General features: G+C 37.0%; 1 protein-coding gene across 2 annotated transcripts in view; it reads right to left on the bottom strand.

Moving 5' to 3' along the window:
* SLIT3 (slit guidance ligand 3) overlaps positions 1-21,553 on the bottom strand; it is a 595,328-nt gene that overhangs the window by 244,053 nt on the left and 329,722 nt on the right. For both annotated transcript variants that reach the window (XM_020780501.3, XM_078385818.1), the window contains one exon: positions 16,551-16,622. In XM_020780501.3, the coding sequence (XP_020636160.3) occupies positions 16,551-16,622 (72 nt within the window). The remainder of the gene's footprint in view (positions 1-16,550; positions 16,623-21,553) is intronic.

Below are 21,553 nucleotides of genomic sequence, written 5' to 3'. Positions count from 1 at the left end.
ATTATCAGGGGGCCTTTAGCCATTGAAGCCTCCAGATAATAAGCACCAGGCTTCTTTCTATATGGCATTTGGCTTTGCTGCAGCCATCAGCACACTTCTAAGCTACAGAGAAATACACAGGGCTGCAGGCAATGCAGCGCAGAAGAGATAGTACAGACCATGCACTTTTCCTTTTTCTGCAGTCATTCATACGTGTGCATACATATCAGAGATTATCTGTCATATTTAGAAAAGAGCCCAGTGAAAATTACTGTGATAACGGACATTTGTTTCTGGAAGGAAGTAGAGGTTTCCTGCTTGTATTTCTTTTTTTAAAAAAAATACAATGATCCATTCATCAGCTACATTCACCTTATTAGAGGTTTCAACTAGTGCTGAACAATGAGTAAGCTTTAGCTTTATGATTAAACTTAATTAGTATCGGGGGGGGGGAGTAAGGTTTTTGCCGCTGAAAAGCGTAATTTTACCCCAGTTATCTCTGTGATATCTGAATAATCTATACACCTTTTTATCCATTGAGAACCAGCTCTATGTCTTTTTCTTGAGTTGGACTTTAATCCAGAGTAAAAACATCCAATGCTATGTGTTACATACAGCACTGATGTTACCTGTCTGTCATGGGTTTGGAGGGAAAGTTCCATCCTATGGGGAGTGGAAGGCGGGACATCAGGAGGAGGGGCTGTACTGTATATATATGTGGAGTTTGTGTGGAGAAAGAAGGAGCTGGAGGAGAGCTGAGAGAAGAAGCTTGAGTGGGAGTCTGTGTGTCAGACAGGGTACTACTGTGTGTCAGTCAGTACCAACCTGATAGGTTCAGGTGTCTGTGCTTCAAGTTAAGTGTTCTGTGTGAACCAAACTGTGTGTGTGTATGATTGAGACTAAGCCACGTTACTGTATCTTATTCACTTGATCCTTTTATTTTTCCCTGTGTGTTATTTAATAAACCTTGTTCTTTTATTTGTTAAAAATCCATCCCTGGTCTGTGTGACTTCTTATAGGGAATGGTTGGTGGCAGCTTAGTGAAACTGTGGCATATCCCAGTAGGTCTGGGTTTGTCACACTATGTATGTGACATAATTCTGGGACTACGGTGAAGACCTCTGAAGCAGACTGATTAGGTACAGCAACAGCAATAGTACTAACAAGTGCAAAATTTCCCTCTGTCTCTTTTAATGAGATCATAGTTCGGTGTGCTTTTCTGGAGGGTTCTGTGCGTCTCTACATTTACTCTAATGCAGCCTTCCTCAAATAGGTGCCCTCCCAGTCTTTCCTACTGCAAGATATAGTCTTAATTAACAGGTGTAGAGTAACATCAGTTTTGCAAAACAGGCAAGCAATAGATTTGTGTAAAGATGAAGCTGCGCAGCCAGGACATTATTTTCAGAACTATACTTTCTAACACTTAGGTGATGCAGCACAATAGTGGGAAAGGTTTTTTTTAATAAAAAATAAAATTAAAACAAATATGTTTTAATTTAATTCTAATGTATGTTTTAATTTAATTCTATTTGTTTTAAATTAAAACAAATAGAGGTAGGGTTAATATCCATTAAAGCACAGGCTAAAGTCCTTATGGTAAAATACTGGCTTTAACTGATTTTTTCATTAGAAGGCTTGGCCCCACTGATCCTACTAGATTCTTTTCAGTCATAGTGGAAGGAGCATATAATTGAAGAGATATCAAAAATTGGCTTTTCTCCCAGTATAGCAATGGGTCTCACGGATGTCATCAAAGTGGTGAAGTTAAGGATATGGGATATTGAACTACAAGACCATGTCGGCCAGTTAGGGAAGTCTAACTTTCTTAAGAAATCTGCTTTTATCACCTCCTCGTATTTAGCCAGCACTATGTCATCTGAAGCCATAAGGGCTTTTACACTAGCTAGGCTCAATGTATTTCCTTCTAAGCTTCTGGAGGGAAGATTTCGAGGTTTGCTTACATCAGATTGTCTCTGCCCTTATAATAGCGATAAAGTTGAATCAGTTGGTCATGTTCTCCTTTTCTCTACTTGCTATCGGGATCTACATATGGAGCTTTTACTACCTATTATCTGTAAATCTCCCAGGAGATCAGAGGAGGACTATGTACAGATGCTACTTTCTGACAATACCCCTTATATTACAAGACAAGTGGCCAAATTCTGTGCTGCAGCAATGGTTATTCGTGTTCAGATGTTTGGGTAGGTGATTTTAGATGGATAATAGAATGTTTTTAATATAACACTGTCTGAAGTTTTACTTATACTAAGGATATACGATGTTATTAACTGGAAAATAGGAGTTGTTTTATCATGTTTAATGGAAATTCTATAATTCTGCCTGATTTTACAAAACTACAATTATATGTATGTATTTTATATTGATTTGGTTTTACTGGTCTTTGACCATAATAAAGTATTCATTCATTAATATGCCTTTTTTTTTCGCTGCAAAATAAGATGGAGGATACCATTTGGCGGCATGACCATGGAGTGAAGAAAAATCAATGACTTTTCTAAAGAATCAAACTGATTAAATCATAATTTAAATTCAACTAACTTGTGATTGAAATCAATTTGATTTAAATTAAATCCACCCTATGGCCACACCACACCTACCTCTCACATCACCACTGATGGGAAGGGAGAATACTCCCCCAACCACATACTGAAGTCTTCTATGTGATCACACAGCAAGGAAATGGTGTTTATTTGAACCAATCCTAATTGTTCCAAATAAACAGTAGGCTCCCACCCTACAACATTCTGGGAAGTATTGGTTCCCTATTAGGGACAGGTTGGAGCACTCTAACAAGAACATCATTTAGAGCAATCCCAACCATTCCAGGAGGGTCTACAGAACAGGATAATTTAATAAATTGCTTTTACTTACGATAGGTACTCAGCCAAATTAATGGTAAACCTTTCCCTCTATATACCTGCCAACTTCAGGAGACATGTGTTTTGTTATGTTATGTTTTTTAAAAAACAGGACCATAGCATGGGGAACGATAAAGTCCTGCTTTAGCACCACTGAAGTTCAAAAGTCCAATTCCTCCAGTGAAACTCCTTTATTTTCATTAAGGAAGCAAGAGTAATGACAGTCCGTCAGCCCTTAAATATTATGCTTATGAGATATGAGGATCTGACATAAATTCTCTTCTACTGTCACCCCTCTGGAGTATTAAGTGTAAAGGGAATAGCAACTACTTTTAGTTGAAAGTTTTCAAAGCTGACATTTTCATAGGCTGCGCCTAAATTACTATTGCATCTTACTGCTCTAACATCTTTGATCCTTCAAGTGCAATGGAAACTCCATTAACCACATCCAAGTTCTATTTCCCATCCAATTTCATTGCTTATTTTTTCCAGTGAAAATGGAGTACAGGGTGGAGTGGAAGGGTGAAGACTTTTCATCAACCCTGTTTCATGAAGTGACTCATGCAAGCAGATTTACAGATAAAAAGTAGCATATTGGAAATAGGAGAAGTCCTTTGAAGTTGCTGGTAGTTTCCTATTTGCCTTTTCTATCACAAAAGCACATACTCTCATTCCCTGTAGGATTCAATTTAACAAGATTAACCTGTGTCTCTTGTGAGGGAGAAACAGTAGAAACCCGAGCAGTTTTGTTTGCACTGCAATCCTATGCATGGCGACTCAGAAATAGGCTTCACTGCATTCAGTGAGACTTAATCCTAGGTAAATGCCCTAAAGATCACAGCTGTAGCTACATGACATGTAGAACACCCGGAATGTCACTACATGAAAAGTTCATATTTACACTGTAAATGGCTTCATCAATGACAGAGAATGAGCTTGTTTAGAAATACGCTCTTCAATTCTGCAAAACTAATGTTCTTTAGCCCTACATAATGTGGGGTTCTGGAACTTCATTTTCTAGATGTCATTGAACCTCAATCTCCATCATAAAAAGCATTTAAACATGTCAATGAGTAAATAGAAGGACAACTTACCAAGTGAAGCCATCACTGTCTATAACATTCTGCCATATAACTTGTCTAAATGCTGAAGAAACAGGACAGTTGCAATACTGCATCAGAGGTAACCAGCTTACAAAGTGGTTGGCTACCTGCACTCAGACTGTAAGTAGAAATCTATTTTCACCCATGATTTCTCAATAATGTGCACATGTGTTTAAATCCCCTTTTGCCTCTTGCACCATTGATCAATTTTGTATATAATTGTAAAATTTCAGTGCTGCCATTTCTGCATCATTTACGGACCATCTTTGACAACATCAAAAATGATTTAAGTCACTAAAAAACCAACAACAAGTTATATTATGATAAAGAGAGTAGGGCAGACGATGGGTGGAGAAGTCTTGTGTGTCCCCACCCCCGTTGCAGACTGCATGGTTCTCCAAAAGGGCTTCTCAGCCTCCAGAGTAGATTTTATGGGGCAAAACTGAGAGGCAGAATAAGTCAAAATCATCTGTTCCTCACATCCCCTAATTCTGAATAGAGGCACACTCAGGTTGACAAGAGTTCCACTCTAAACATTTGTGGATCCAATCCAATAATTTGATATGTAAAGTTACGTAGAACAACCAAGCTTAGATTTTAAAACCACACAGTTCAACCCTTCTTTATCTTCAGAACAGGTTTACAAAATATACATTTCAGCATTGCTACACGTATGGAATGATTTTTTTCCATCTATGATTCTTTCCATCCTAATGTTTAAGTACACTTTAAACTTTATAAGGTGAAGTGTGGTGAGCTCCAGATACCTCACTATGTACTGCCCAGAACCAAAAACTAAATGTTAGGGTTCTTGTTTTTGCCGAAAAGGACGATTAATCAACTTTTGAAATCTATTGCCAAACCTATCTGCAGTGGAACAAAAAATAAGTAAAGCTGACATTATGTTTAAGAGTTCTAATGCTTTTTTTTTTTTTTTTGGTAATTTATTTACAAGCGACACAAAAGAATTAAATGACATCTTTCAAATCTGGGGAATACTGGTATTTGATTCTATGATGTACCTACCCAACACATCTTCCTTTTCCTTTCTAAAATCCAAAAAACTATTGGATCCTATGTGATGTTTAGAAACTGAGAAGATTATGGATCATTATCAAACTCTGCATAGTGCTATTTTTAAAGATAAAATGTTGAACCAGAATATCAATTTCTGAATAATACCAATATCTCATACACAATTACTCTCAGGTAAACAGAAGAAAGCCAGTTCACTTAAACGTACTAAAAACATTTAACATTTAGTGGCTCAAAAGTTAATTTCAGCGTGTGACTGATTAAATCTTCACACCAAATGTCTCTATCTGGATACCAATGCATTTTCAATGGTACTCCAACATTTCCTTTAATTCCGTTTATTTGTGTACAACACTATAGATCAGTACCATTAACTAACACAGACACTATATATAAGCATCTGATAGTGGTTCTTATTCACATTCTACACTTTAATTTCTATTATTATTACAATTTCTACTGGCTGAATCTTACTATTTTTGATTCCCTCTAGTTATTGGTGGTGCAATAAACATATTAAAACATTTACCTGGTACAGCCCATATGTCAGCATTAGGGCCTCAAATTAATTACAATTAATACTAAGTTATAGCTCCAGTATTCAAGAAAAAGGAAACTTTGTTACTCTATGAAAAGGCAAACAACAAATACTTCTACCTTCCTTTTTTTTAAAAAAAAAATCAAGATAAAATATGAATTAAGGATTCATATTTTAAAGGGTGAATACTTAGACCTATTATTGAAGGGCATGCAGATGAATGAGCTGTAGAGGATATTTTACCATATTATATTCAAAGTATAATATGGTAAACTATCCTCTGCAGCTCTACAGTTATAAATGGTACATGGCCATGTACCATTCATAATTTTGGAGAAAGACACGGAGCCTTTAAACACATCCAATTTACTTCTACAAATATTACCAAGTCAGTCCTGAACATTGCTCCAGACAGCTGCAGAAACTGAATGTCTTTTTATGTGTGGTAAAAGACAGCCAGTCTGATTTTAAGACCTGTTCAGGACAGTTATGACCAGAGTAGTTATGGTATTTGTCTTCTTCTGGTGCTGGCACTGATCCAGCTGCTGTCCTTCAGCCAAGTGCTGCATTGCGGCATACAAATCTCCCCCTGATTTTGCCTTGATACACTCTCTGTAACCACTTGGGGAGTTTAAAGGCAAACAATGAAGATCCAAACCTATTTTAATAGCCCTTTGAAGAGAACATGAGGACAAGGCAAAGCCAAACTGAACCCATACACTACTTCCTTCCTGCTATGATTACCCATATAGCTCCAGCAAAAGGATGACAGCTCATATTTAGAGGAATTTGGTTTCTCAGGAGGGATAGAAATGGAGAATAGCCTGATTCTACTCAATAGCTAAGCATGTTTAACATGAAGCTTATGACTCTAAATCCATCCTTCATCCATTTCTTAAGGTATTATACTAACACAGAAGGAGCAGCTGAACATAAATTAAAACTTAAATGTAAAACTAAAAGTAGAAAATGGTATCTTAGACACAACTGCTCATTTCTTATTAAAATACAAGCAAAGGAAGTGATACTTTCAGCTGGAAAAATACATTCTTGAGATCAACATCTTCAATAATTACCTCAGAATCTGGAAGACATACATATGATGCACTTAAATTGCTCTCTGATGGAGATAACATTCTTCAAATTATCGCCAGGGGAATAAGGAAAAATGGTGTTTGTTCACAACGCTCTGGCATACTACAGCTCTTAAAAAGTAAATTGGTGTCAAAAATCTGAAAATTATTTTATTCACTCTTATTATTTTGCCTGCTTGATGAGTAGAAAACTGCCCCAAACTCATAGCAAAAGAAACAAAATCCTCTTCAAAAAAACAGAAGCTAAAAAAGCTATTTGGGAGCAATACAGAAATTGAACATGGACCCACACATAGTCATCCAATTCACAGCAGTCTGATTTACACATTGTGACGCTCATGCCCGCCCCCAAGCATAATCTAGTTACATGGCTACAAGACCTTCAATTAAATGGGAAAAATCTATTTTAAGACTTAAAAATATTTAATTGAGTTGATTTCAGAAATAGTTTTTGTGAATAGGTTTATTATAAAATCTCATAGTCTACAACAGAGGAGTTATAAAGTCTTCATCTACTATTGTCTTTAAATATTGAGCATCAAATAATATCACCAAGAGGCGGAAAACTTGAATATAATTGTTGAATACTTACAGTGATCCACTTGTGTTACGTCCACAAACAAAAAATGCAGAAAAAAAGAATTAACAGATTAATCTAAACTAAAAGCTCCTATTCCTTTTCCGTTAATATTCTACACAATGGAAATAAATACTATTTGTCGTGAATTCGGAGATGGCTTGTTTCCCTCGTTTGCTCAAGCATAATAAGATATCAGTCAACTAAAGGAAGTCTGTCCCACAAGTTCAAGTCTAAAGCTGATGAGATAAGTGCCTCACCTGAGTTTCAAGTGCCATTGGAGGAGAGGTGGAAAGAGATGGCTCTAAGATAACACAGACCCACCTCAATTACACCCAGGAGCAAATAGGCAGGCTCTGCTGTTGGTGAAGAGATAAAATAAGCTCCCCTCTACTAACCCCGCCCAGCAAGACAGCAACTCATTTTGTTTTGGCAGAAGCTGAGTGGTCTTCAAATATGGTGTCATAGGGACCGCATTGCGGCAGTTCATAGACTACTGCATGGCCAATGCAAATTTGAAACTGATTAACCCAAGTAGTCTACCAACAATATATGAGAGACAGGTCTGGGTGAATGACACCATGCAAGTCCTAGAAGACTTTAGAAACTTACTACCAACTGGGGGTGACAAGGCATGGCAAGATAAGCTCTACAAAATCTTTTGTGACATCCTTCTTTCTACCTTGATTAGCCTGGGTCTAAGCTTTGTACCATATCATTTGTTTATCTGACTCTCAATTACTTCTGGTTTTGATAAAGTAAATGACTATTCTATGTAGGCCTGTTTAAAATGGATGTGTGTGTGAAAGAGAGAGTGTGAGAGAGTGGGTGTGAGTGAGTGAGAGACAGAATGAGATGTTTAATAGAAATAAAAACATTTCTTGCCCTTTTGGCTGAGATAAAGTGTATTGCAAATAAATTTGAAGTACAAAATGATTATGGTCTACTTTGGCTCTAATACATGTCTGTGGTAGACTACAATATATTTTCTTGATGTACTTAATCTCTTGGGCAATTGAATTGTTGAGAAACAAACATTTACTATGAACATAATTCAATGGCATGAAGTCTTTAAATAGGTATGCAAACCATAGCATTCTAATTTTTAAGAGGGCAGCTTCTGCATGTGTTGAAGTTTATTTTCTGCTATTCATGTACATCGTTTGCTGTCCTAGAGCTGAACCAAAGTGCCAACATTTGTAGAGATCTTTGTAGAAGACTTGCACAAGTTCTAAGATTGAAGTCTGTGTTGATATGAGAGTAACTTACTCTACATACATCTAATCCAAAAGCCCTGCTCATAGTAAAAATGGGGCAATAGCTCCAAATATGAATACGGCATATAAAGATATGTGCAACCACTAAGAATCTGCAGAATTTATTGCCAGAAGATTCTCAATGGGAACGCAAATACTGTTTTGTAATGCACACACACAAGCACATACATACATACATACATACATACATACATACATACATACATACATACATACATACATACATACACAGAGAGAGAGAGAGAGAGAGAGAGAGAGAGAGAGAGAGAGAGAGAGAGAGAGAGAGAGACTGAATGCCTTGTTGATTTAGCACAAGATCATTTTGACAGGTAAAATATCCTGCAGAGATGGTATCTTTCTTCATATGTCCTTCTTTTCTCCAAAATTTCTATTTTGCTTTTGCTCATAAGAGGTGCTGAGGTACCACTTTTAAAAAATACCAACCAAGACCAAAAAGATAACAAATGTGCAGAACAAGAAGGTGGGATTACAATCTACATTTTCAGCAGCAAAATCATTTTGACTTAATCAGCTCTGATAGTCTTAATTAAAAAGAGCTCTAAAATGTTCTAAGATGAATACAACATGGCGTCCAGAAGATAGAGACTCTGTGGCAATTCAGGTTCTCTGTAGCTGCTCTTCTAAAAGTGTCAACGGTTAAAGCTATCTGGCTTGACTATATCAGGACAGAGATATTTTCATGTTCTTTTCCCTATGCTTTGGAATTCGCTCCCTGAGTCCCTGCAAAATATTATATCCCTGCAGGGAGTCAAGAGGAGATATGAGGTGGAATTGTTTCATCAGGCCTTTGGAAGTTAGCAAACCATTTTTTATAACATATATGGAAAAAATTTTTTTGGTGAACTTTAGATTGTTGCTGATTTTTATTACAATTTATATCATTTATGATAAATGTTTTGTTATCTGGTGGTTGGTGTTTTATATATAACAACTGTCTATACCCTGTGTGTGCTGTTCTAGCTGCCTTCTGACAGAAGCACAACATACAAATGAAAATTATAAGTGAGTAAAAATGATCATTCTACAAAAAAAAAAAAAATGCAGTTCAGGCTAGCCAGGTAACTGTTATACAGAACATTGAAATTATATGGTCATAATAAAGTAGACACTTTATTTGTGTTGGCAAGTGTTGGTTCCCTGCCCAAGTAATCTAGAGGATTCTTTTATACAGCCTTCATCTGTAAGAAGCAAAATGAAGTCCAAGAAGAGTACACAACAATCTTAAATTGATAGAAGAGTTGGCTGTTGATGGAAGTCCCTATCGTTAGATGATAGATGCATGCTGCTCATTATGGTGTATCCTATGGATGATATTATGTGGAATATGTCCGTAATTTAGCCAAATGTTCTAGCCTCTGCTCTTGCATGTTTTTAACAATAATTCCTGAAATTATAATCCTTGAAGATAAACACCCACATGGCTTTTCTCTATAGTTTTAAAATTTTGCCTTCTGAAGAATACTGGACATTCAGTGTCTTTGAATTCCAACTGACATTTGGACAATGCAAGCTCTTAAAATGTGAGAACTTAAGGATATATCCTAACCCTAAACTGAATAACACATTTTTTAAAGGAAGAAAAACTGCAGTTGGAAGCAATCTGGGAAAAAAGAATGTGTGTATGTACTCAATAGAAACAAAGGGGGGGGAACAGATATAATTATGTGCAGAATGGAAGGTGTATTTACACTTTGATGGGTCACCAGGATAAATAGCATACCGTTTAGAATGCCTGTTTGCTAAAGAATCTACATTCTGTTTCAACAGATGTTGTGTTCTTGTGTTACAGTACCCATATTTCAGCAAAACATACAACAATGGATTAAATCTGCCATGGCACCTTCCTACAGGAAATCCACTGAAATCAATCAGACTTAAGTCAGTTGTGACAAAGAGGTCCCATTCATCTCAATGGATCTAGTCTAGATAGAACTAATATTGGATTTCACTAATATCATTTTGGAATGACACAGAGTATTAGCAAAGTATCAAACGAGATATTTTCAAACCCTTCCCTGAACTAACTATCTTTGTAGACGTTAAGGATTTTTCAGAGAAATAAATGCTGCCCATTAAATCCGCTGTCTTATGTCTTGTACTGTCTCTGCTGTTGGATGATATAAAATCTGTCACCTTGATGCCATCTGGCCACTGTTGTTTTTGTTCTCATATTTCTAGCATATGTAACAGTCAGGAGATTGTCTCTAGTAGCTCCATATGTTGTAAGAAACCTGTATCCTAGTAAACACTATTCAATTCCATTTCTTATTAATTCCAAGATAGCATTTTGCTTTCCTGCCAGAGGACGGGTGGGATGAGCCAGGCAGCCTCTTACAAAAAGGTTTCTAAGTTTATTCAAAACACATCAGTGGGTTGTTTTCTGCTGAAATGATATCCTGGAAGGCACAGGTTTAAATAACGTCACTGTGGCTTCTCATATGTTTAATCTGATTCCGAAAAAGGGAAATTAAAACTGCTCGTGTTCTGTTTTGCTAGTGCAATTCTTCTTTTCTGCTGTGATCTACAATGGGACAGGGACTGATAAAGGAAAATTAGTGGCTGTTCTGATGCTGCTTTCTGCTGGAGTCACCCCAGATTGCTTGTGGGGTAAAGAAAGAAGGCTGTGGCCATCTCCACAGAAATCTCCCCATTTACTGGGTCAAAATAGTCTGCCAAAGGTAGGTAGGTATTTTGATCTGCTTCCAAGTGGCCAAATAGGATGACTCGGTGGGGCCATCCTATTTTATCTTGGTTTTATCTATTACATCTAATTTCATTAAATTAATCTAAACCAATCAACTGATTGACCAAACCATAAAGATAGCAGCTATAATGTTTTTACTTGTCATCTGTATAAGCTCAAAACCTGCTTTACCATATCCACTTGCTTTACCATGCAGTACTATAAAATCAACTGAAAAACATGTTCCCCATAAACTGCTGGAGTTTCAAGCAGAATGCTTTTTATACTTAAAAACATAATATGACAACAGAGAAAGTTGAGCATATATATAAAATTATAAATAAATAAATTTATATATACACACACATATAAATACAGAGAGAGAGAGAGAGAGAGAGTGGAGGAAGAGAGAAAGTTTAACAGAGAAAAGTAATTTCATTAAGTATTCACACAACGAATGCAACTCACATAATTTAAATTTAATTTTAATTGCCTAAACAAATGATACAGCCAACAAAATAGAATAACAAATCATATTCTGTGCCATAGACAGATTTTTGTTTAGCAGTGACATCTCATCACTGTCATGAAAATAGCAGAGTGACAAAATAATTTTAACCCCTGCGTCCTATAGGCACTTCTAGGAAAGTATTCCTTAACTACAGTATCAAACTAATGCACTATGTAAATATCATTATATGTATGAGTGTTCAATGATAGGTGTAAAAGAAGAATCATATGTGTTACCGCTGCTAATTCATATTTACCATTGGCAATGTCCTCAAAATGAGAGGTGGGATACAAGTATGTTAATATCCCCATTTCTCTAAACTCACTTCATCTTTTCATTTCATGTAAGAACAGAATCTAAGATTACTGATTTCAAACTTAAGAATAGCTATTAAAATAGTCTGAACACGGAACTAGAAACAATTTCAACCCAACCACAGTCACATGAATAACGTGAACTAAGCTATGCGTTTGGAAAGAATGGTGCGTTTTTCCACAAGTATGATGGCATTGGTACTTATGTTTGCAATGCTTTATGGTCCTAAAGAATAAGCTGTTTAAATTCTGTATGTTAAAACATATACTTCACAGAACAAAGCTTTACCAACGGCCCTCTGTAAAAGTTTGTGACAAAAATAGGATGCGATCCATCCTAGAGATATGTTTTCCAAAAGAACTGTTTTGAATACCTACCACTCCCATCTTATTTCTCTGAAGAACTATAATAAATTTAAGTCACCAAATAGGTTGAAATCTCACACCTAGATAATCTAAGATTATTGGTTTCAAACTGAATAACAGCTATCAAAATACTGTAGTCTGAATAAGGAACTAGACACAATCTCAAATCCCAACTGCAAATGAAAAACTGTTGAAGAATTTGGATTTTGTAAGAAATAGATTTGATGAAGGAAGAAGTTGACAGGAGGAAGTGTCATCTACAGACAATCTTCACATTAGAGAATGAAGTTTTATCAGATATTAGAATAACCGAAGCAACCAACATGAATCTGACCCAACTCCGGGAGGCAGTGGGAGACAGGAGGGCCTGGCATGCTCTGGTCCATGGGGTCACGAAGAGTCGGACACGACTAAACAACTAAACGAACGAACGAACGAGAATAATGTAATGGTCATATACCGCTGGAATTAATTTTGATTTTATTTGTCTCTATATAATTATTGTTTTTTTTTAATGGAATTGTCAATTGTCAGTTCCCTGTATCTCATTCCAATTGCATTATCTTAAATCTGATTCTGCGGAACACTGTACCACCCCACTGATAGCTGACCAAATACCATATCACTGCACTTTAAAAAGCTGGACTCCTAGGTAAAAAAAGGTGAAATTCAAAAGGAGCTCTAAAACATGAGAACTTGCATAAGGTGTGAAGTATGCGTGCGTGCATGCTATTACAACTGGTCTCTGGTTTTCCAAATTGTGATGAATTGAAGACCACCAACTAGTGTGACCCATCCCTTTCTAGAAAGAGCCCTCCAGCATCTCGTAGAACAGACAAGAAAAACAGCATCTCTTCTCCCATACACACCTGGAAGTGCTTTAGGTTTCTGTAGAGAAATCTCTGCATCCCAAGCATTCAAATTTAAAATCTGAACAACTGTAATTGTAAATATTTCCACCTTTGAAACCATACAGAAGAAGTGTTGGATTACTGACATTTGCTTGCTCTCCCGCTACCTGCTGCAGAAAAGAAGACCCTATTTTATATATTCAGATTCAGATTATTCTTTAAATGGATTTCTTCACACTAGTTGCAATGTAACTGTGTTTGCCTATCCTATCAATATTTGTGTTCGAACTCAACTGTTTCAGGGGGCTGGGGGATGGAGGCACAATAACAACAACAGAAGGTATTACTAAATACCATGAAAGTCTGTGAGGAGAATTCTGTATTCAACTTGCTAGTCAGAACAATGCTTATTTAAACAAAACAAAACAAAACAAAACAAAACAAAAGACCAAGAAACCTAAAACAATGTTTAGACATCAGTACAGGTGTTACAGTTACAATTGATGCACTGTGTACAGGTTGCCAGTACAAAGTCGACTAACTGTAGTTCAATTCTCTCCCCCACCCCCGTGATGTATGATAATAGCTACAAGTGTACTTTGTGATAACAACGTGAGGTCCCTACACAAGTTCTAATCTTGTGTAGGGATCTCAAAAGTTAGGTGTCTGCCAACTATGAAGGAATTCTGCTGATGACAGGATTAAATTTGAAGGCAAGTGGTTTCCCCCCCTCCAATCATAATTTTTAGAAGGAAATTGCTTCTGCTCATTTTTAATACAAGCTTGTGTTTTTTTTAAATGGCATAGAGTCATTAAGGGGACATCCAAAACACATGATGTCTAATTTCTGAAGGACAACAGTCGGACTCCAGTAGGTTGCAAGAATCACTGAAAGAGCTCCATAATCAGTGGTGAGATATAACCATGTAGTAGTCATGATGATGTCCACAAAGATCATTGAACAGAAAAGCATTGTGTCAACAGACATTAGTTTTGTTAGCGCTAGCAGGAGCAGTGGGACATAACTTGCGAATATGGGTGAACAGTACTCAAGATACTATTAATAATTTAGACTAAGAACCTTAATATTTCAAAATCCACAGGCAGGCAATACCTAAATTAAGACTAACTGATTTTGGACTTTGTTTTGTTTCTATGGATCAACACCATGACTTTTGTTTTTGCCATTTTTATTATTTTCAAATCAGAAAATTTTATTGGAAAGCAACTGATATTGTTTTAGTGACTCTTGAAGAATGTGCGTTCAACAACATGCATTCTTTATAACTTGAGAGTCTTCAAGTCCCATCATTTTGAATTTTTGGCTCTTTTCTATACGCTTTAAGCATGAATGTGTGACAATCCAAAAGCATTTAAAATTATTCTCTGTGTTTTTTTCCAAGTCTTTTAAATGTACTCTAGAGAAAATCTAAACAAAATATAACATTATATAAATTGTGGGAGTCCTAAAAAGCACACCATACGAAACGCAATTGATCATCATCGCTTTAATGACAAGACACCAGGGCAAGACTCATGAGGTGGGTCCTGATAGAAGAAAGCTAGCAGATTTTAGAATTTCTTTAGTGGTCTATAAAAGTCCCACTTTCTCCTACACAGTACATATGCAGCGCATTTTGAGCGCTAAGCAAGTCTGCTATTATTTAAAGGGCATTTAGCAATCACAAGATTTCATAGGAAATGCCGCCTATTTCAATGAAATGGAAACAGTGTTTTCTAATAGTCACCAATAGAAATGATCTTCAAAATATTATTTTAAAATACATATAAAAGCTTTATTTGTCACCAAATAATCCAAAGACACAAAGACTTTTAAAAGTATGATTTTAGGGGAGAAACCTACCATTTGTTTGGGGGCGCCCTTGAACTTCCTAACTGGAATTCAAGTGAATACAGTAATCCAGGAAATAACAATTTGTTATATGTATGACATTGATAGATTTGGGGCAGAAAATAAGTTTCCCAAATATATTTCTGAAAAACTGTCACAGATTCCAGTTCATGTTGAGCGAAAGAGTAACTAAATGAAAAGGCCAGGGCCTTCATATATGGGTGGAGGGATCACTTCACCACATATATGCACAGATTTGAGTTAATAGATAATCCATACACATGTCACCGTAATATCATTAACCACGTGGTGAGATACATAGCCGCCTTGCAAATATAGTATGTATATGTTTAACATCAGGGCCTCTGGGCGGCCACAATGTACACACTGTGCGTGGTGAGGCCTAATCACCTTTCCCACCTACAGCACTAGAGACAAGTCATGCTTCAAGAGGTAAAACATTATAAAACCATTGTCTGACATACCTAACACAGTTACATACCTTCAAAATATCACTCATTTCAGGTACAACATTAAAAATTCAAAAAATGAGAAGAAGCTTTCTCTAGAGCAGTGGTTCCCAATTTTGGGTCCCCAGATGTTCCTGGACTAAAATTTCCAGAAGCCTTCACCACTGGCTGTGCTGGCCAGGATTTCTGGAAGTTGTAGTCCAAGAACATCTGGGGACCCAAGGTTGGGAACCACTGCTCTAGAGCATGTTAAAACAACTATGCAAATGAACTGAATACACTCTCTCAAAAAAAATATAAACCTGCTCTATCTACAGAATGCACTGCATTATTCTGCTAGAACACATCATGACCTTTACAAAAGAATTGTTTTATTTAGAGTGTGGAAAAGACTTTAACACGGTGGTCCCAACTGAGAATTTAGAGTAGTACCAATTGGATGTACTCCAGTACAAACAGCTCAAGGAAAACAACTTCAAGTGCAGTTTTAAATTAGAGGTGTGAAGTTCGGATTCTTAGTGCATTATACCTTAGGATTTTCACAATGGGATCTTCTGCTGGCCATTGTGCTGAATTACCAACATCAATGCCTGTTCTGTACATGGAAGAATTATCCTCTCAGTCTAGGTCAACTGTAAACTCCTTCCAAATAACATGCCAATCAAACCTGTTAGCCGTCCTCCACTCTGTAAAAACACAGGTTCTATCTGTTTATATATAGAACACTATGTCCTTTAGAAACCATTAAACTCTAGGACAGAAACTAATGTAGTTTTCATTTGTATTCCTTAGGACCATAAGAAATTAAGCTCTTTTGTGGTTTAATTAACAGTAGCTTCAAATCAGTGAGTGAGGAATTTCTCTTGGCTGATTATATACTTGAGCCAAAAGAAAGAACAGAAACAACACACACACACAAATAAAAACACTGCAGCACATGTGTGCGCACAGACACTCACACACCAACACAAAGACACAAGAAATCAGAAAGTCCACTCACAGAATCTCCAAGTCACGCAGCGCTCGGAAGGCTCCATCTTCGATGCAGCTGATTTGATTGTTGTCCAGTTGCCTGCAGGGAGGAAGGGACAGGATGAAGGCTTGCCTGGTAACCACGCTGCCTTTGGAGCACCATGTTCTCAGCTTCCCTGTCACTAAGGTGTCCCTCCACCCCCTTGCAGTCTTTGCCTGTCACCAGGAGGAAGCCAGCTTGTAGCCTGCCACGCTGCTCTGTCTCTTCTCACTGACGGTCTGAAAGAGCTGCATATACTACAGCACACTGAAGCCTGTCAGGTCTCAGTAAATATTAATTGCGCTTTCCCCCCTCTAAGGCAGAAGGGAATAATTTCATTACATTAGGGCATCCAATCCATTATGAGCTTTTACCAACATGTCATTGAAACAATTTCATTAAGCTAAAGGCCTGTAAATCATTGGAGGTCACTGTGTTGCCCCCAGTGACCTCCTAGAATGCTGTCCCCCCCCCCCCTTTTACTGGAAGTTGTAGTCTTCCTTCCTGACGGTACTAAATCTCAAGGCTTTATCTGCCCAAGAGCTTCAAGAGTGCACTGGGAATATACCAATTCCAAATTAGACTGAACTAATCTAATTTTATAGTCTTTTTATTATTCCAAGCACCAAATGTCTGTGGTGGTTCAATGCTTTCCTGCATTGTTTCTGGCCCCATCTGCTAGGCCTGTGTACTGAAACATTTCTGACCAAACACAGAATCTGTGCGAGTGCATCAAGCAATACTGATCTAATCAAGAAATCAAATGTCATAATACACACACTAGGAGGAAATACTTTACGTTGGGCACAACTGAATACACCACACCAAATGCGGCCAGAACCAAATGTAATGAGATGATGGAAAGAAGAAAATGGCTGATATAGTTGGTTTCAGGCTCTGACCAGGCATTCCTAGAATGACCCGTAGGCATATCACTATCTGACGCAAGCTAATCCTGACCACGTTTTACTGCCAGAAATGATGTTCAGATATAGTACTTGGACTACACACACACAATGCCAGATTTGCTAATATTTCTGAATTAATCCTTTCAAAGCAAAACACCAAAGCAAAGTGTGCTGCTTATATACAGTCCCATGGCACTTAAACTACTCTCTGGGTGGTTTACAATTTAATTATGCAGATTATACATTGCCCCCCCCCAGCAAACTGGGCACTCAATTTACCAACATCAGAAGGATGGAAGGCTGAAAGACCTTGAGCTGGCTATCTGATCCCACTGGGACCAAACTCAGGTCGTGAGTAGAGTCTTGGCTGCATTACTGCAGTTTAATCATTGTGCCACCAGGTTCTTTTAGCTATTTTCTTATTTTATTTACCTAAAGTATTTCTCAATCATTTGCAATATTATTACAATATTTGTGCTTCAGTATATTATGCTACCTTTCCTCATTTATTTTTTAATGTGTACACTTAAATACATTATCCTAAAACACACAAATATTAATGTTTAACATTCGACAGGAGTGCTAAATATAGCAGGATAAAGCAAAAAGCAGAAACAGTGCTATGTACTCATGGATATTTTATTTCTTTTAATATGATCCTGTCCACCTTACACCTTCAAATTTTGTGTAATTCAAATTCTGAAATGCATAATTAAATAAGGTAATATATTCATAATTAAATAAGGTAATATAAATGTTATCTATTTCCAGGTATTTTTCAAGTTACAATCACTTAAGTTGCTATCACGAACAACAGGTTTGCAATAAAATGTCCCATTCTCTATCCTGGATTATTTCCTTTAAAAATAAGTACTTCTGAAAACCTCAGGGTCCCCACCCCAAACCTATAGGTACCTATCCTCTTCTGCATATATTTGGCTCAATCTAGACAGATGTAAAGTTGTGTGGGTCAGATTGGGATTGCAACTTGTTGAATCAGCTTTGATTTTAGACAGTCAGCTTATCTGCTGCGGCCTTTGTCCACCTATCCCAGGGCAGATGGATTTGGCCACAGTGATCCATGCCTTAATTATCTCTTGGTTTAGATTGATGTAATGTGACCTATGTGTGACTGCCCTTGAAAATTATTCATAAATTAAAACTAGTAGAAAATGTGGCAGCTAGACAGTAGAAGAAAGCATACTCTACGAAAGAAAATACAACAGTCATGAGCCACTGCACAGTCTTATTTGTTTCCAAGATCAGTTCAAAGTTCCACACAGAGATCAAAATAGTTTAGTGCTGGGATATCAGAAGTATTGCCCCCTCTTCAAAACTACTTGGATGATGACCTCCTCAACGGAAGCCATATTTCATGCCTTATCATCTTGGGAGACTACAGTGGCGAACAGAGGATGGAGCAACAAAATTACCATGGAACTCCCCTACAAGTGACATCAGGCCGGCTCCATTTCTCTTTACCTGCCAGAAAGCACCCAAAGCTGTATAAATCTACATGGTCTTTCGTCTTTCAAAAAGCTTTCAATAGTGGCTTTTAAATTTTTTTATCTATTTCAAATATTTTTCCTTTTATTGCAGAAAAACTAACTTAAGTTAAAATTTTAATATTTCGTTTTAAAATATTCTATTTTAGAGATTGTTTTAATTATACATTGTTCTTGGGAGATCTGGTCCACAGAGCAATCACTGACAAAAACTTTAACTAAATAAAGTAAGAAAGGAATTAAATAAAATGTTGGTTGCTTGAGAACCAACACTTTAAAATTGAGGTCAGCGTTAATATAAGTACTGTGTCATTCACAGGACGAGATGGTTGGACAGTGTCATCGAAGCTACCAACATGAATTTAACCCAACTCCGGGAGGCAGTGGAAGACAGGAGGGGCTGGCATGCTCTGGTCCATGGGGTCACAAAGAGTCGGACACGACTTAACGACTAAACAACAACAACTGTGTTATTGTGAAATTTTCTGCAAGTTGGAATCATAAAAGATATATAACTCTTTAGAATTATGAAACAAGCCATAAGAAAGGGTATAAAAACAAGATTTTAACAATGTTAACTGATTTCCTAACAGCTGTTATAAATAAGTTATTGATAATCCAAATTAAGTTAGCGATGACAGTAACTCCATTTATTCTAAAAGTGGCAGATTCCAACAAAACTTGACCTTGAGCATCACAGTAAAATACTTGGAGTTTAGAAAACAGGCATACATGCTTAAATCTCACTGCAAACCTTCCAGTATTCCATATGGGGAAACAGACACACTTTTGTATAAAACATATTGTAGGTTTGAAACAGATTTTGAAATTTCCTAAAGTAGATTAAAACAACAACAACTTCTAGGACAGACAAATCATTTTGGAGATCAGTACCGTATTATGGGTTACACGATTGGTGTGAATGGATACAATGTTATCCCCTGAACCTGTATTATTATTATGTATGTACAGCTAAGTGCCTGTATGCCCTAGTAGAATATAGAAAAGAAAATTTAAAAAGGAGGGAACAGTAACGGGCATTTGGTAATAATAATGCATCTTCGACCTAGGCTAAAATCCTTTTTTTTCCTATTGCATAGGAGAGACTTTCCCTACCGTACAGGATGTTTTTTTCAGTTTACAGGGCACTTATTTCAGTGACACAGACATACTGTGTGGAGCACCAAGAGAGCCAATTAGCTGCTTTTTCATTTTTATTCTTTTTCAAATAATTGGTCTTGATTTGTTTGATTTCGCAATGCCAAAATCGAGGATAATTCAAGCTTCCTTGCGCGATATTACAGCAAAAATATCATTGTGGGGTTGTCTTTATTTTTTGTTACAGATATTTTTTGTCAGAAACATGTATTTTCTTAAAATATGGGCACTTAGGAACATGGAACACATCAGTATTTAGCATGTGAAGATCGCCTACATGACCTAATGCTATTATCTATTGCTGATAGCTCCTTTGTCCCTGACTGTATGTTACATTAATCTACTCCTGTTAACTTGCTTTGGATCCTGAAGCTATGTGTAAAAGCAAACTGTTCATAAGTCTTTAATTTTTGGACTTAATAATGTTTAGCATTTGGAAGAAAAATACAAATTGATTTGTATATAATCTAATTATGTGCAGTCAAATCAACTCTTGACGGCGAGACTTTTCAGGGTTCTGTAGGCATAGAATACTCAAAGGTGGTGTTCCCTCTTCCTTCTTCTATAAGTAAAACCAAACAATTAAAAGATGCATTTCATCACACAAGCTACTTCACAGATGCCATGCAAACATAAGGTAATTCAGAGGAAGGAGGCTCTTGAAGCAAAGCAGTATTTTGGTACTCACAGTAATGCAGAAATGTACTGAGTTGTTATTATGTGCTGTCAAATCAGAACCAACATATAGCAACCCTTGTAGGCAACCCTTGTAGGGCACTCAAGGTAAGTGAGATACAGTATTTAAGGAGGGTTTTTTTTTTTTACCAGTCCCACAGTGAGTTTCTATGGCTGAGCGGAGGACTCAAACACAGGCTTCTGGAGTCTTAGCCTGTCATTCTATTCACTACACCACACTGGGTACCCAGATGTACACTAGGTATAGGTATGTCAAGGTAGATTTTCCTTGACTCCATCCCTTCTTCAACACACACACACACACACACACACACACACACACACACACACACATACACACACACAGAGAGCGAGAGAGAGAGAGAGAGAGATTTAACTTTCTAAATGTAGAGAGAGGTGAAAACTAAATAGTTTCAATGCATGTCCATGAATACTAATAATTTTTTGTTGTAATCCATTTACACCAAAGGAAAAAGAGCAATAGTTGTTTCACAGGGACAGGTTCTTGAAAAGAAGAACATTTTGGTTGGAGCATATGATGTTACTGACAACAAGACTGACCCCAACGGCAAGAAATAAAGGCTCTCAACTTCAAGCCTTGAAGTATACAGCATCTTCGATAGATGGCAAAGGAATCTTTTCTTTACATAAAAGATGTATAACAGAAATAGGAGAAAAAAGCAGTGACTTAAGAGGCTGCAAGGTGATCCTGACATTTTGTTCA

Source organism: Pogona vitticeps, chromosome 2 (assembly GCF_051106095.1).
Source record: "Pogona vitticeps strain Pit_001003342236 chromosome 2, PviZW2.1, whole genome shotgun sequence".
Classification (NCBI taxonomy): Eukaryota; Metazoa; Chordata; class Lepidosauria; order Squamata; family Agamidae; genus Pogona; species Pogona vitticeps.
This window is presented reverse-complemented; position numbering and strand designations above follow the sequence as displayed.